Genomic DNA, 16,374 nt, shown 5'->3' on the forward strand with positions numbered 1-16,374 from the left:
ATTTGATTGTGCATGAAGAATTATAACTGAGCCTATCATTGGCTTGTGGAACAATTAGACTTACTACAGACTTTAGCAGCTTTATACCCGTTCAAACCTTGGTGCCAATCCAGCTAAATACCAAAGATTTAGGCTCTAGATTTATTGAGAAATGATATCTATGGCTTGTCATAGTCGAAGCATAGATTCCTTTTTTTTTTTTTTTTTTTCCCTTCTAATAATTCATTGCTTCCAGTGCTTCATGCCAGCCGAACTCCTCATGATGTAGATATACAGTCTGACCCAAAGACACGGTACATATAAGCTCAACGGGCTTCTAGATCAGTCCATTGTGTAAAGAGATGATTAGTATGACTAGATTAGATAAGCCTGCTGTAGCAATAAGAGTACTGATGTATTGTAAACTTGCCATTTAAATACTAAGAAACAATAGAATTAGCAGCAAAATTCAATATGTTTATCCTAGTTGCAGTGAATATCTAATGTCTTCTTATATGAACCCATCACTTACAGGACTTAGCAGCCTTGTGACTCGTTCATCACAATAGTATGTTATTTACTGTGCAATATGCAGATTTTGCACTGTAATATGTAAACTGCAATTAATAAAGCAAGTAATTACAACAAATAGATCTTTCACAAGCGGATCCATTAAATTTTTTAATGTCTCATGTTTCAGCATAAAGTCGAAGTCATAAATAAAATCTAAACCTCACCATGGTTAAGGTAATTAATTTCTTAATATAAACAATGAAGTGATCATATGTTCTCATACTAAAAATAAGATACCCTCCAGTTCTTGTTACTCAGATGGTTGCGCAAGGAAAGGTTTAAACGTCATAAGCACTCCGATTGCTTCTACCACATTCAGGATGAAGAACACCAAATGATCACCTACATTTAGAAACATAAACTCTCAAAACAAATGCATCTCATAACAAATGTGAAGAATTTTGAGAGAAATGTTTTATTATACTCTAATTAAATTGATCTTTATAAGATTTGGGTATTTATACACAAAAAAATCAACCTAATTAGGAATATTTACAACTAACCTAATTAGAAATATTTACAATAAAAATAGAAAGTAAAATCTTATAATCAAGTATAATTAGAATCCCAAAATCTACCCAAATAGTAATTGAATCCCTCTATTTATGTTGGTCAACACTCCCTCTCGAGTTAGTGTATAGATATCACACATACCCAACTTGTAAACCAAGATATAATAGGTTTTGTTGCTTAGTTTTTTGGTGAACACATCAGCTAGATATTCACTGATCCAATCTCAAGATACCGTTTATTAACTTTTTTATGTACTTTGTTTGGTCATGTTGAATCAGATTGTGAGCTGTACTGGTGGCAGCTTTGTTGTCACAATGCAAGAATAATTTGTCCCTTTTCAAGGGTTTCAATTACTCCAACAATCTTTGCAACGATAGCAGTCCACAAACACCTTGTGCCATTGCTCTATACTCAACTTCGGCACTTGATTGAGCAATAATATTTTGCTTCTTGCTTCTCCAAGTGACAAAGCTTACTCCCACAAGTGTGCAGTAACCAATAGTCGACCTCCTATCATCAAGGGATCTACCCAATCTGCATCTATAAATGCGTTGAGAATAGAAGACCTTTCCCAGAGGCAGACTTCAAGTATCACAAAATGCGAAAGACAGCTTGCATATGAGATTCACGAGGATTATGTATGAATTAACAGACTAAGCTGACTGTATATGCTATATTTGGTCGAGTATGCGAGAGATAAATCTGTTTGCCTACCAATCTTTGATATCTGGCAATATCTAGTAGTTCACCAATCCTTGCTTGTAGCTTGTGATTGCTCCTAACAGGAGCTTCTGCTGGTTTGCAACCTAGCATACCAGTTTCTTCCAAAAGACCCAAAATGTATTTTCTTCAAGAGACGAAGATTCCCTTCTTCGATTTCCTGTCCTTACTATGTCATTAACAAACTATGGAAAGAGTAATTTTACTCCTATAATGTTTGATAAACATGATATGATCAATATTACTCTGTTCATAGCCAAAGAAAACCATAGCTCTGCTGAATCGATCAAACCAAACTCTGAGTGATTGCTTCAATCTATAACAAAACCTTCTTTAGTCTATATACCTTTCTTTGTCTTTTTTCATAGCAAATCCAGGAGAGATTTTCATATATACTTCCACCTCTAGGTCTCTATGGAGAATGAATTTTTCACATCAAATTGTTATAGGTCCCATCAAGATTGGCTGCAGAAGATATTAATATTGTGATTGAGTTCATTTTGGTAATAGGGGCAAATGTCTCCTAGTAATCCACACCATAGAAACGGCTGTATCCCTTGGCAACTAGTTTGGTCTTGAATCTTTCAATTGACCCATCTGCTTTGTATTTAACAGTGAACACCCATTTGACAAAGAATCATAAAAGAGAAAGTTATAAATAGAGTGGTTTGTGCAAGATTTAATTCTTTTTCTTTGAGCAATTGGTTTATTTAGATCATCAATGGATTCAAAGGTTAGAGATGACTCACTAGATGGAGAAGAGGAAGATTCATAACACTGAGTAGACTGCACAATGACTTTCTTTGCATATGTTTTGTCCCTTCTTGAGTATCTCCTAAAATCTGGTTTATCCAAATGCTCAATTATATCTCCCTAATCAATAGTAGTTGTTACGTATAAGAGAGAAGAAGAGTTATTAATTGGCAAAGAATTGATGAGGTGGCATTAGAAGGCAGGAAAGGAAACAAGTAGTTAGCTGAAGCATTTAGGTTGCTATCAAGTAGTTAGTGCAGTTACTAAGTTTGCTATATAACTCAGAGATCATCTCTTATAATTGCATTCCAAGAATTATCAATATTAATCAATCTTTCTTTCTACTATCTCTCTCTTTCTCTCTAATTCTCTCTACTCTGCTACTCTCCTCTTTCTTCTATTTCTCTCTCCTTTCCTCTTGTTCTGACTCGTTAGGGATTCAATCTTTAACAAATGGTACCAGAGGCAACAAGTTGGAGGCCTAAATTCCAGGTTCTTTCCAATATTATTTCTCTATTCTCTTCTTCTCCTCTCTGAATTTCTTCTTTCTTCTTCCCTGATATTTCTTCACCTCTTTTCTTTGTTCCTCTCCTTTGTTTCCCTGGATTTTCTTTCCTTCTTTTACCTGAAATTTCTCCATTTTTCTTTCCCCGCTTGCCTTCTCTTCTTCTCAACATATCATGTTTCTCCTTCTTTCTTTCTTTCCTTTTTCTCTCTTTCTTGAATCAGATTTCCTTCTTCCTTTCTTGGTTTCTGGTCATTCCTTCTGTCCTTTTTTTGAAGTTTTTACTTTGTTCATTTCAAAAAACCTGTTTCTTGAAGTTCTTGAAATTTCAATCTTTGGTTATTGAAACTAGATTTTTTTTGCATGCAATCTTGAAGTTCTCATTTCTTTCCCAATTTTTCTTGGATACAAAATACAATCAGTCCATGGAACAAGAAGATTGGGAAATAAATATCTTACAAAGGCTTCTTGAATGTATTGAGAGATTGCAAGAAAAGTTGCACAAGGAATCAGATTACGAAATGAGAAAGTCCAAGAAGCCTGATGTTGGTGCACAGAAAACTAATGAAGGAAATTCTAACAAGCCAAAGGAAGACCAAGGTGCCTCAAGTGATGGTTCCAATAAGAATGACAAGGTCACTATTGAGATGGGTCAGGATTTTCTTTCCCTTGATGACAAGTTTAGTTTTCATGGGAGTGAAATTTTGATTCAGCAGAAATTTGGGGATGATGCTAATGGTTCAAATAATGAGAACAATCAGGTTTCAAGAAAGCTCAAGAAGAGGTTAACATTGTGGGTGATGAAGAACATGAAGAGGTTGATATTATTAATGTTGGAGAGGAGATTGTCTCATATCAATCAGATTCAATTGAAAATGAAGAACTGGCTGCTGAGGATCAAGAAGACATCGAAGAAAAAAATTCAAAATATCTTGAGCATCTCAATGTTGTGAAGACAGATCAACAATTTTGTCATGGCCGTCAACATATAACTAAGCAGGATGAGGTTCTTGTTGCTGGAGTTCAATGAATAAAGCAGAATGTTATTGGATTACCCTTCCACTTCATGGAAAATTACTTTTGTAAAATGGTAGCCATGATGGATATTGCAATTTCTTGGAGTGATAGGGATAAATTGAGCTTATTAATTCAAGAGGATAGTGATTGTGAGTTCTATTCTTGTGAGTTCCTAATTTCCATGGAGGATAAATGGGAGAAATCAAGAAGGCTAAAGAAGAAATTAACCTTGAAAGGAGCTGCATCTGTCATTCTTAAAGAAGATACATTTGAAAGACGGAGAAGGCAGCGAAAGAAAGGTAAGCTATTGTAAAAGATAAGAGAAAAAGAGGAAAAAAAGAAGAAAGAAACTGCAGACGAGGGTGATGACAAGAGACCATCAACATGTGTTACACAGTATTATTAAATGGGTCATGCTGCTAGAACAAGATGCAACTGGGAGGATCTGTCTTTCAACTGAGCTCAGTTTTCATAATTCTTCTCTTTCACATTCTTAGAGACAAGAATATGCTAATGGGAGAGGTATTATTACGTATAAGAAATAAGAAGAGTTATTAATTGGCAAGGGATTGATGAGGTGGCATTAGAAGGCAGGAAAGGAAACAAGTAGTTACCTGAAGCATTTAGGTTGTTATCAAGTAGTTAGGGCAATTACTAAGTCTGCTATATAACTCAGGAATCATCTCTTGTAATGGCATTCCAAGAATTATCAATTAATCAATCTTTCTTTCTACTATCTCTCTCTATCTCTCTAATTCTCTCTGCTCTGCAATTCTCCCATTTCCTCTTTTTCTGACTTGTTAGGGATTCAATCCTTAACCGTATTCTCCTCCTGTATAGCAGTCTCCCCCTAAGTAAGAGTTTCTAGAGTCACAGAACTACGAATTATCTCTTCTCTCTTATAACAAAAGGTGATGGATCGGTACTAAAGTAAGGTTCAGCTTCTCTGATCATAATATCCATACTGACAAAATATTTTTTAGATGGAGATTGAAAATGATAATGAAAAAGAAGAGGGAAGCAGAAGTTTTGAGAGAAAAATGCTTGATGATTCCCCTCAAACCAATTGGAGTATAATACTACTTGTTGAATCCCACATCGGTTGTAGAAAGGAGTAATGTGCCCCTTATACGGGCCATAGGCACTCCTCCCCTTTGAGCTAGCTTTTGGGGTGAGTTAGGTCTGGCCAAATTTAACATGGTATCAGAGCCTCTCCATCCGATATTGGGCGCCCTATAAATGTGCCACGCACCAGTAAAAATTTTGGGTGTGAGGGGGTGTGTTGAATCCCACATCAGTTGTGGAAAGGGGTAATGTGCCCCTTATATGGGCCATAGGCACTCCTCCTCCTTGAGCTAGCTTTTGGGGTGAGTTAGGCCTGACCCAAATTTAACACTACTTATAAGAATACATATTAGGTAAAAAAAATAATTTAATTCTCTAATTATAACCTAATCATAATCCAATCATATCACATAATCATATCCCTAATTATACACACAATCACTACAAATCTAGGCTGTTTATAGAAAGTATCTCAACACTTCCCAAGCTGGAGCGTATATGTCATATGCTCCAAGCTTGCTACAAATATATTCGATTTATGAACCCCAAAGAGATTTTGTGAAAATATCAACTAGTTGATTATTTGAGTTGACAAAGCTAGTAAAAATGCATCCTGACTCAATCTTTTGCCTAATAAAATGGCAATCCGCCTCTATATGCTTCGTTCTCTCATGAAAAACTGAATTTGATGCAACATGAAGGGCAGCTTGATTATCACATATCAGTTTCATTTAGCCAGTATCGTTATATTTCAATTCCTGAAGGAGTTCCTTCAACTAAATAAGTTCACATGTTGCCAAAGCCATAGCTCGATATTCTGCTTCTGCACTTGATCTTGCAACCACACCCTGTTTTTTATTTTTCCAGAATATAAGATTCCCTCTAAACATAATACAATATCCTAAAATAGATCGTCTATCTGAAGGGAAACCTACCCAATCTGCATCAGAATAGCCAACAATTTGCGAGTGATCCTTGTTCTCGTAGAGTAGACCCTGTCCTGGAGCTCCTTTGATATATCTAAGAATGCGAATGACCGTATTCCAGTGACTACTGTATGGGATTTGAAGAAATTGACTAACCAAACTTACAACAAAGGAAATATCTGGTCGTGTCATAGTGAGATAATTGAGCTTGTCAACTAATCTTCTGTATCTGGCAGGACCTTTAAGTGGCTCCCCCTATTCAAGAACAAGTTTGACATTTGGATCCATGGGAGTGTTCACATATTTACAGTCTAACATGCCTGTTTCTTCCAATATATCTAAAGCATATTTCCGTTAAGAAATCGCAATACCTATTTTAGACTGTGCCACTTTAATCCCCAAGAAATACTTTAATTTCCCTAGGTCTTTAGTTTTGAAATGACTGAACAAATGTTGCTTAAGTTGAAAGATTCCATCATGATCATTTCCTGTAATGACAATATCATCAACATAGACCACCAAGCAGATGCATCTATCTCCATTATGACGAAAAAATATGGAATGATCAGAATTACTTCAAGACATTTCAAACTGTTGAACTACAATGCTGAATCATCCAAACCATGCTCTTGGAGACTGTTTTAGACCATACAGGGAGCGTCGAAGACGACATGCTAAGCCTGACTTCCCCTGAGCAACAAACCCTAGAAGTTGCTCCATATAGACTTCTTCAGCGAACTCACCATGAAGAAAGGCATTTTAATGTCTAGTTGATAAAGGATCTAGTGATTAATTGCAGCCAATGAGATAAGGAGGCAAACAAAAGCTATTTTGGCTACTGGAGAGAAAGTATCACTGTAATCAAGCCCAAAAAAATCTGTGTGTAACCTTTAGCTACAAGGCGAGCTTTAAGGCGATCAATTTTGCCATCAGGTCCCACCTTAGCTTTGTAAACTCATCGACAACCAACAGTAGACTTGTTAGGTGGTAAAGAGACCAGTTTCTAAGTTCTATTATTATGAAGAGCAGTCATTTCCTCAACCATTGTATTACACAAACCAAAATGATCTAATGCTTCTCTAACTATCTTAAGTATAGAGATAGCAGACACAGCAGAAATAAAAGTATAATAGGAAAAAGACAAACGATGGTAACTTCCAAAATTATAAATGGAATGAGGATTTTGAGAAGAGCGAATATCTTTTCGAAGTGCAAGAGGAGGAGTAGCTGTTGCTGCTGAAGGCATGACCAAAGTAGGTAATGATGGAACGGGAGGTGAGTATTAGAAGTACATGCATTAAGGAGAGAAATGTCATTATTATTAGCGGATGTGTGAGGCCGACGTGTGTACACCTGAAGAGGTGGCATAAAATTGGGAGATGGACACACTTGAGGCAAAGGAGAAATAAGAGTCTGAGGTATAGGCAAAGCTCTAGGAATAAAGGTTTTATGTGCTAGACTAGAAGAAAAGTAGGGAGAGGTTTCAAAAAAGGTGACATCTGCAGACACACAATATCTGTTAGTAGTAGGATCATAACATTTGTAACCTTTTTGAAGCCGTGAATAGCCAAAAAAGACACATTTGATTGATTTGGACTAGAGTTTATCTTTGCCAGGAGTATGATCATGAATAAAGTATATACATCTGAAAACACGCAGAGACAACTGAGTGAAATTCTGGTTAGAAAATAGAACAGAATGAGGACTTTGATGCTGCAAAACAGAGGAAGCATTCGGTTAATCAAGCAACAGATAGTGAGGACAGCTTCCCCATAAAAACGCAACGAAACATTGTGATGTAGGAGTAAGGTGCGGGCTGTTTCAATCAAATGCCGATTTTTTCGCTTGACAATCCCATTTTGTTGTAGGGTATGAGAACAAGAAATTTGGTGAGTAATACCCTGAGTAGATAAGAAATGAGTGAATGAGAAAGACAAATATTCTCTTACATTGTCACTTCGCAATATCTTAATGCAAACACCAAATTGATTATGGATTTCAGCATAAACTTCTTGAAAAATAGAGAATAACTCGAACGATTTTTTATCAGAAAAAGTCAGGTGCAACGAGAATAGTCATTAATAAAGGTAACAAAATATTGAAATTCCAAAGTTGTACTAACTCGGTTTGGATCCCAAATATCTGAATGAACAATGTCAAACATAGAAGTGGCCCTATTATTGACCCGCTTGGGAAAATAAGTTCGAGTTTGCTTCATAAGTTGATAAGACTCACATTTTAAAAAAGGCAAGGAAGAGAGACTAGAAATCAGTTTTTGTAACTTGTTTAGACTTGGATGTCCCCAACGACTATGAATGAGTTCAGCAGATTCCTTTAACTTAAGTATGTGAACCATTAGCTAATGTGACTTTAGACGGTGTAGAAGGTAAGAGTAGAGAAAAGATTGGGATTATCAAAGATATGATCAGAAGCACCAGAGTCGAGGATCCATGAACCAATGGATAAAGACTTGGTTAGATAAGCAAAAGAATTACTAGAATGAGCAACATTTGATTGGACCATAAGTACTGAGTCTGAAACTTCCAAAAAAGAGGATCTGTGTCTATGAACAGTAGATCCGAAGCTATTGTTCACAAGCAACGGGTGAATACGAGTTGGGCAGGTGACCGGACCTAGTAGGCTGAAGTGGCCGACGTTGAGTGATGCTGGAGAAAGGGCTGCTGGCATGAAAAGGTTGCCGGAGAACGGTTCATTCGCTAGCGTGTGTAACGGAGACAAACTGCTTGAGCGGCCAGTGGAGGTGATTCTGGTGGCGGCGCTTCACCGGGTCGCTGATCGAAAGCCTGCAAGAAAGGTGGGCTAGGTGGTGAGACCAACTGATTTCCAGAAAGTCTCCAAAGTAAGGTGGCAGATCTGTCACTCATAGCTGAACTAAGTTTCTCGGCTCTGGTACCATGAAAACGATGATGAAAAAGAAGAGGGAAGCAGAAGTTTTGAGAGAAAAATGCTTGATGATTCCTCTCAAGCCAATTGGGGTATATATACTACTTACAAGAATACATACTAGGTAAGAAATAAATTAATTTCAGAATTATAGCCTAATCATATCCCAATCGTATCACATAATCATATCCCTACTTATATACACAATCACTGCAAATCTAGGCTATTTACAGGAAGTATCTCAATAGGGATGGTAACACTTATAACCCTTCTGCGTGAGAAAGTACCCAACAAACACATATTTAGAACCTTCGAATCAAGTTTTCCAGCTTTCCTAGAATGAAAAAAACATGTGCATCCAAACACTTTTGGTGGAATAATATAAGTTTTTCCATTGTAGCACCTCCAAAGGATTCTTAAAGATAAGAATTTTAAGAGGCATTCTATTAATTAGATAAGTTACGGCTAAGACTACATCTCTCCAATAGGGTTTGGGAAGGTTCATAGTGAAAAGAAGAGATCTGACTACTTCCAACAAATGCTTATTTTCCTTTCAGCAACACCATTTTGAGCACTAATGTAAGGACAACTAATTTAATGTAGTATTTTATAAGATTCCAGATAGGCAGAAAAATGTCTATGCATATACTTTGTGCCATTATCAGTTTTCAAAACTTTTATATTAACATTAAATTGAGTATAAATCATTTTGTGAAAAGAATGAAAGCAAGAAAACACTTCACTTTTTGTCTTTACCAAATAAATCTAAGTCATGCGAGTGCAACAATCAATGAAGGTAAACAAACTAGCAATTACCAGATAGTGAGACAGTCTGAGTAGGTCCCAAATATCAAAATGGATAGTTAAAAAAGGTCATACTCCTATTGTTACTTGAGGGATAAGAGGTTCTTGTATGCTTAGCATACTTGCAAGTATCACAAAATAAAGAACTAAACTAAGTCTTAAAAAATACACCAGGAAAAGGTTTTTTTAAAGCAGAAAAGGATGGATGTCCTAACCATCTATTCCATTCTATGATCTCCTAGTTGACAACCGTATTTTCTCCAAAAAGAGCCTCAAATGAACTAGAACCCAAATTCCCTTCTAATATATATAAGCCATCGTGTAGTCTACTATTGCCAATTCTCTTCCTAGTTTGAAGGTCTTGAATAATACAATGGTCATGAAAAAAATTCAATTTTACAGTTAAAAGTTTTGGTAAGAGCACTAACTGATAAAAGATTAAGAGGAAAATGAGGAACATGGATAACACAAGATAGCTTAATATTTGGAGTAGAACCAACACAACCAATTCCAGAGACAAGAGTGAAAGAACCGTCGGCTATTCTGATAGTATCCTTGTTTAGACATGATAGGTAATTAAGGAAGCTTTTAAAAGATCCTATCATGTGTCTATTTGCGCCAGAATCAATAATACATGGAACATGATAAGAGATAGAGAGAGCATGATCAGAAGCACATACATTACCTCCACTAGTCATTGTCTTGTTTGCATATTAGAAAAAACATAAAGCAAACACAACAATAGAAAAGGGGTTGCCTAACAACAAAAAAATATCCAATCAACACCTAACTTAGCAAGAACCAGCTGAAATAGGCTGGAAACAGAAGAATGGAAGAGCCGCGATGACCGAACGAGAAAAAGACCTGCAGTAGGTGGCGCGTGACACACATACGCCGGCAGAATGGCACCGGCATCTGGGTAATGGTTGGCGAGGAGGCAGCGATTCTTCTGGAGGTGACGGTGTTGAAAAAAAATAAGCCCAGGTAGGAGAGTACCAAAATTTAGTTGCCTAGGGTTTTAAAGATTCAAAATTGAATTGTAACCCTAAATTAGACATGTGCTCTGATACCATGAAGAATTTTGGAAGGAGTTTTTTATTATATTCCAATTGAATTGGTACTCACCCTCGTAACGCCGGACTCTTGTGTGGAGAGGTCTTGGGTTCGAGTGGTGGGGGAGGCGACCTAATATTCCTATGTGGGGAATATTAGGCCAAATCCCATTGGCCTCGTGAGGTCTTGGGACAAATCCTGCCCGGCGGTTGTGAGGCCAATGGGATGGATCACGGGAGGGTCGGACTTCAGGCTCTGGCCATGTGGGTCGGGAGATGGGAGAGGGACCCCGTGACATAAAAGGATCTTTACAACTTTTGGGTACTTACATACAAAAAATCAACTTAATTAGGTATATTTACAACACACTTAATTAGAAATATCTGCAATAGAGGTAGGAAATAAAATTCCTATAATCAAACATAATTATAATCCCAAAAATATGCCCAAATAGTAATTGAATTCCCCTATTTACATTGGTCAACAAAATGCACCTCAAAAGATTTATAAGTTTTGGATATTGATGTGGACTGGGTGTTAAGCAAAGCTAAATGGCGAAAAGGGATCAATATAGCCGATCCCAACTAGTTTGGGACTAAGGTTTAGTTGTTATTATTGCTACTACATCACGCATTGTCTTCCCTATTAAGTTACTACCCTTTTGTCACTACAAACATCAGTTGTTAGGACACATCACAACTCCTCTTAAACAAAGTTTAGTGCTAGATTCATTATTGTCACCAATCACACTCGTAATATAAAGCAAGCACGTCAAGCAAACCCCACAATGGAGGGGCTGTAAAAACTTGTCTGTCCAAATAACAGCTTCTTCAAATATGTGTAAGGTAAGAGACGAAACTGCTGTTACTTAAGTATCTTTACATCCAATTTGAGGGGCTTTATCTTAACACAAACTAAAAACGTTCAATGTGGTTTTAATTGCGAGAAAGCAATAAAAAATTAAAAATGAGCAACATAAAACCTTCACCAGAGTAGACCTCGAAGACATAACATAAAACTCCAGAATACCGATTCCTCCCATTATGAGATATAACTACAGCCATCTAATATTGTCCTTTATGTCATTTAATTGTGCCAGATTTAAATAAGTGGTTCATTATCAACGGAACTTTAAAATTAAAGAACAGAATGAAAAATAGTTCTGAAGTCAAAGCCCTGCATGTGTCGTTCCATTTTTGAGTGAACATATATATATATATATATATATATATGAGATAAGAATAAGCTGTTTAAGATCAAAATTATTGGAAACACCAGTATCTAAATTCAACCAACTTATTGGAATTAGGTTGAAGGAACAAGAGCTATTCATCTGTGTGTGTGTGTGTGTTATATATCAGGAGAAGAATAAGCTTTCTAAGATCAAAATTATTGAAAGCACCAGTTTCTAAATTCCACCAACTTATTGGAAGTAGGATAAAGAAAAAAGAGCTACTCATCTGTCTATTGCTTGGGCATACATTTGTGACAAATTTAGGTCGCACGTCTATTAAATAGATTCAAGTATGGGTAGAGCAACGTTCATAAGCACCCTACTTGTTGACATTCCTACAGGGCTGTGTTTTCAAAAATTTCCTTTTTAGCCTAACCAAAAAGCAATTAAAGGTGACAAAATTAGTTGGGAACCATACCTGGAAGAAACGAAACATTTTGACGTTTTTGTGCCCAAGAAAATCTGCAAATTAAACAAAATTAAAGAATATACTAAGTAATCAATATAATTTTCATATCAAGAGACAAAGTATGAAATGTAATTGGCTGCAGGTATCTTTTGCAAATGAGGGAAAGATATAATGAAAGACACCCAACTTATGATTCTACTAAAAAGGGAAAAAAATATTGAAATAAAATGAATGCAAGAAAAAAGAATATGAAAATAAGAGTTCTCTCTCATATATATATTAGCAAGAACAAGTTCCTCTAAAGTCTAAAATAATCCTAAAACTAGATCACCATAAAGACATGGGAGTTTGCCACATGTCCATGACTTATAGTCATTAGAGTGTGCCAACTAATACTTGATATAACTTCTAATGCAGTATCTCCATCTTATTAGCTATGAGAGTATGCCAAGCGGCGTAATTAAAATTAGTACATTTCATTTTCATTTAGCTATATTTTTATCATTATATCTATATATATATATATATTATCATTTTGCAGCTAGTATTTTTCTTGCTAGGAACAAAGGTTGGGAAATTCATAGTTTGAAAACACCTTGTTTAAACGATTTGAGATTGAAGAGATGAACAACCTGAAAATTTTGCTCAACATGGAGGCGTCCATATCAAAGGTAGACGCTTTGTTTCTCAATAAAAGTATGTTGCGTTGGTTCTCATTTTGAAGACAAATGTAATAGGGTGTAAAGTTCAAAAATGAAAAGATCCACGATAGTAATTGTTATAGGTTATAGGAAGTAAATATTAATAAATGTATTAGTTGCTTAATCTTAGAGATTGCATGATTATAGTCTTGATTTCCTTTCCTTTCTAGATATAGTTTCTCGTGTATAAATATATTGTAATTTCTATTGTAATAGATATCAAATATTACCTTTCTACATGATATCAGAGCCTCTTCCATAGAAATTTAAATTTTTGGAGACTTAGGGTTCTGTTCATTTTTTGTAGATTTAGGGTTCTGTTCATTTGGGTTACCCATATAGGGTAACATTTAGACCGCCCACTTAGGAAGGACGCCGGAGCGTCAACAAAGCTTTCCTGAAGAGCCGATGGGCGTTCGGCCAGGGAGTGAGCCTCACGCGCTGCGACAAAGTTCTGCCATTGTCCCATTCACCGGCGCGTGGAGGCGCATCGCCTGATTGTCGTTGCTTTGGTCACTATCGCCGGAGTCACCTTGCAGCCCCTCATCAGATTTGTGGTTCATTTGTCGTCTGGGAGTTGGGTGGAGGTGTTTTTTGGTATTGTTCACATTCGGGTACTGTCACGTCTGAGTACTGTTCTGTGTTTCTTTTATTGCTATTGCTTTGGGTTAGTTGTTCTTATGGCTGAAGTTAAAACTACCGTAGCTGATATGATTACTGTGATGACTAAGAATACAAATTAAATGGATCTAATGTTTTGGATTGGAGTAAGACTATCCGTATTTATTTAAGAAGTATTGGAATAGATGATCATCTTACCAAAAACCCTCTAATTGATGAAACTAGGAGAGATTGGATGAGGGATGATGATCGATTATTTTTGCAGATCCGAAATTCTATTCATAATGAGGTAATTAGCCTTAATAATCACTGTAAATTTGTTAAAGAATTAATGGAGTATTTGGAATTTTTATATTCTGGCAAAGGGAATATTTCTCGTATTTATGATGTGTGTAAGGCGTTTTATCGAGCTGAGAAAAATGATAGAACTTTGACCTCTTATTTTATGAATTTTAAAAGAGTGTACGAGGAACTTAATGTCTTGATGCCTTTTAGTACAGACGTGAAAACTCAACAAGAGCAAATGGTTGTTATGAGCTTTCTTGCATGTCTCCCTCCAGAGTTTGAGACAACTAAATCTCATATCCTTTCTAATTATGAAATATCATCGTTATGTAATGTGTTCACTAGGGTGTTGCGTACGGAGTCTCCAAGTCCTTCATACACCCCTAGTGCTCAAGGGAGGTTTTAATGGTGCTAGTCCACCTGCTCCAGTCACCGGCTCAACTCTCCTTCACCTATCCTTCGTGAACTGTAACTTCGAAACTATTGTTCACATCCCTGAAACAGATTCCTTTCCTCTTCAAACTCTCTTCTGAGAAGCAGGTAATCCTAGATACAGTTCACATGGCCCAATCAAATAGAGTAGACTCATGTTCCAAACCGAATTCAGTCACTCTAGATGAAGCAGAGTATAGACAATATCTACGGTTCTAAGCTACTCAGCAACATTCTTCTTTAAATATTGTTCATTCTGGTAATTTCTTTTGCTTATCTAACTAAGTCTTTACCCACTGGTTCATGGATCCTCGACTCTGGTGCTTCTGATCATATCTCTAGTAATCCCAATCTACTCTTGTTTCACCTTCTACACCATCTAAAGTCACATTAGCTAATGGTTCACAAACTGAAGTTAAAAGATAGGTAACTTATATCTCCTTCCTTCAATCCCTTGACTAATGTTTTATTCACCCTTAAGTCCATATAACCTAATCTCTGTTAGCAAATTAACTAAAAATCTTCACTGTTCAGTCATCTTTACTGCTGAATCTGTAGTTGTGCAGGACCGAAGTACTGGAAAGATAATTGGAGTAGGATATGAGTAACATGGATTGCACTATTTTTCCACTTCTAACCCTCCAACTGCTTTTATGTCTACCACTTCCGCTGAATTCATTCATAGTCATTGGAGACATCTAAGTCTGAACAAGTTACAAAAACTGATTCCTAACCTCTCTTCCTTGCCTTCTTTAGAATGTGAGTCTTGTCAACTTGGGAAGCAAACTCGAGCTTCTTTTCTCAAGAAAGTCAATAAGAGGGCCACTTCTATGTTTGACATTATTCATTCAGATATTTGGGGTCCAAATCAGGTTAGTACAACTTTGGAATTTCAATATTTTGTTATCTTTGTTGATGACTATTCTCGTTGTATTTGGCTTTTTCTAATGAAGAATAGTTTTGAGTTGTTTTCTATTTTTCAGAAGTTTTAAGATGAAATTCATAATCAATTTGGTATTCGCATTAAAATATTGCAAAGTGACAATACAAGAGAATATTAGTCTTCCTCATTTACTCACTTTTTGTCTACTCAGGGTATTACTCACTAGATATCTTGTTCTCATACCCCACAACAAAATGGGGTTGCTGAGCGAAAAAATTGGAATTTGATTGAAACAGCGCGCACCTTACTCCTACATCACAATGTTCCATTGCATTTTTAGAGGGAAGCTGTCCTTACTGCCTGTTACTTGATTAATAATGCCTTCCTCTATTTGCAGCATCAAAGTCCTCATTCTGTTCTATTTCCTAACCAAAATTCCAACCAGTTGTCTCTACGAATTTTCGGATGTATATGTTTTGTTCATGATTATACTCCTAGCAAAGACAAACTCCAGCCCAAATCAGTTAAATATGTCTTTCTCGGCTATTCAGGACTTCAAAAAGGTTACAAATGCTATGATCCTACTACTAACAGATATTTTGTGTCTGCCGATGTCACATTTTTTGAAACCTCTCCTTACTTTTCTTCTACTCCAACACACAAAATCTTTATTCCTAGAGCTTTGCCTATACCTTCGACTCTTATTTCTTCGCCTCAAGTGTGTTCATCTCCCACTTCTATACCACCTCTTCAGGTCTATACACGTCGGCCTCACCCATCTACTAATAACAATGACATTTCTTTCCCTGATGGAAGTACTTCAAATGACTCACCTCCTGTTCCATCATCATCTACTTCGGTCATGCCTTCAGTAGCAACAACTACTCCTCCTCTTGCTCTTCGAAAAGGTATTCACTTTCTTGCAATCCTCATCCCATTTATAATTTTGTGAGTTGCCATTATTTGTCTCCTTCCTATTTGTTGACTTATTTACTAA

General features: G+C 36.4%; 1 protein-coding gene across 7 annotated transcripts in view; it reads right to left on the minus strand.

Moving 5' to 3' along the window:
- Window positions 1-575: 575 nt before the first annotated feature.
- Window positions 576-16,374, minus strand: part of LOC110624767 (protein ZINC INDUCED FACILITATOR-LIKE 1) — a 56,226-nt gene continuing 40,427 nt past the window's right edge. For all 7 annotated transcript variants that reach the window (XM_021770068.2, XM_021770069.2, XM_043961275.1 and 4 more), the window contains 2 exons: window positions 12,465-12,508; window positions 576-894 (listed from right to left, as the gene is read on the minus strand). In XM_021770068.2, coding sequence (XP_021625760.1) covers window positions 891-894; window positions 12,465-12,508 — 48 coding nt within the window. In that variant the 3' untranslated portion in view covers window positions 576-890. The remainder of the gene's footprint in view (window positions 895-12,464; window positions 12,509-16,374) is intronic.

Source organism: Manihot esculenta, chromosome 10 (genome assembly GCF_001659605.2).
Source record: "Manihot esculenta cultivar AM560-2 chromosome 10, M.esculenta_v8, whole genome shotgun sequence".
NCBI lineage: Eukaryota > Viridiplantae > Streptophyta > Magnoliopsida > Malpighiales > Euphorbiaceae > Manihot > Manihot esculenta.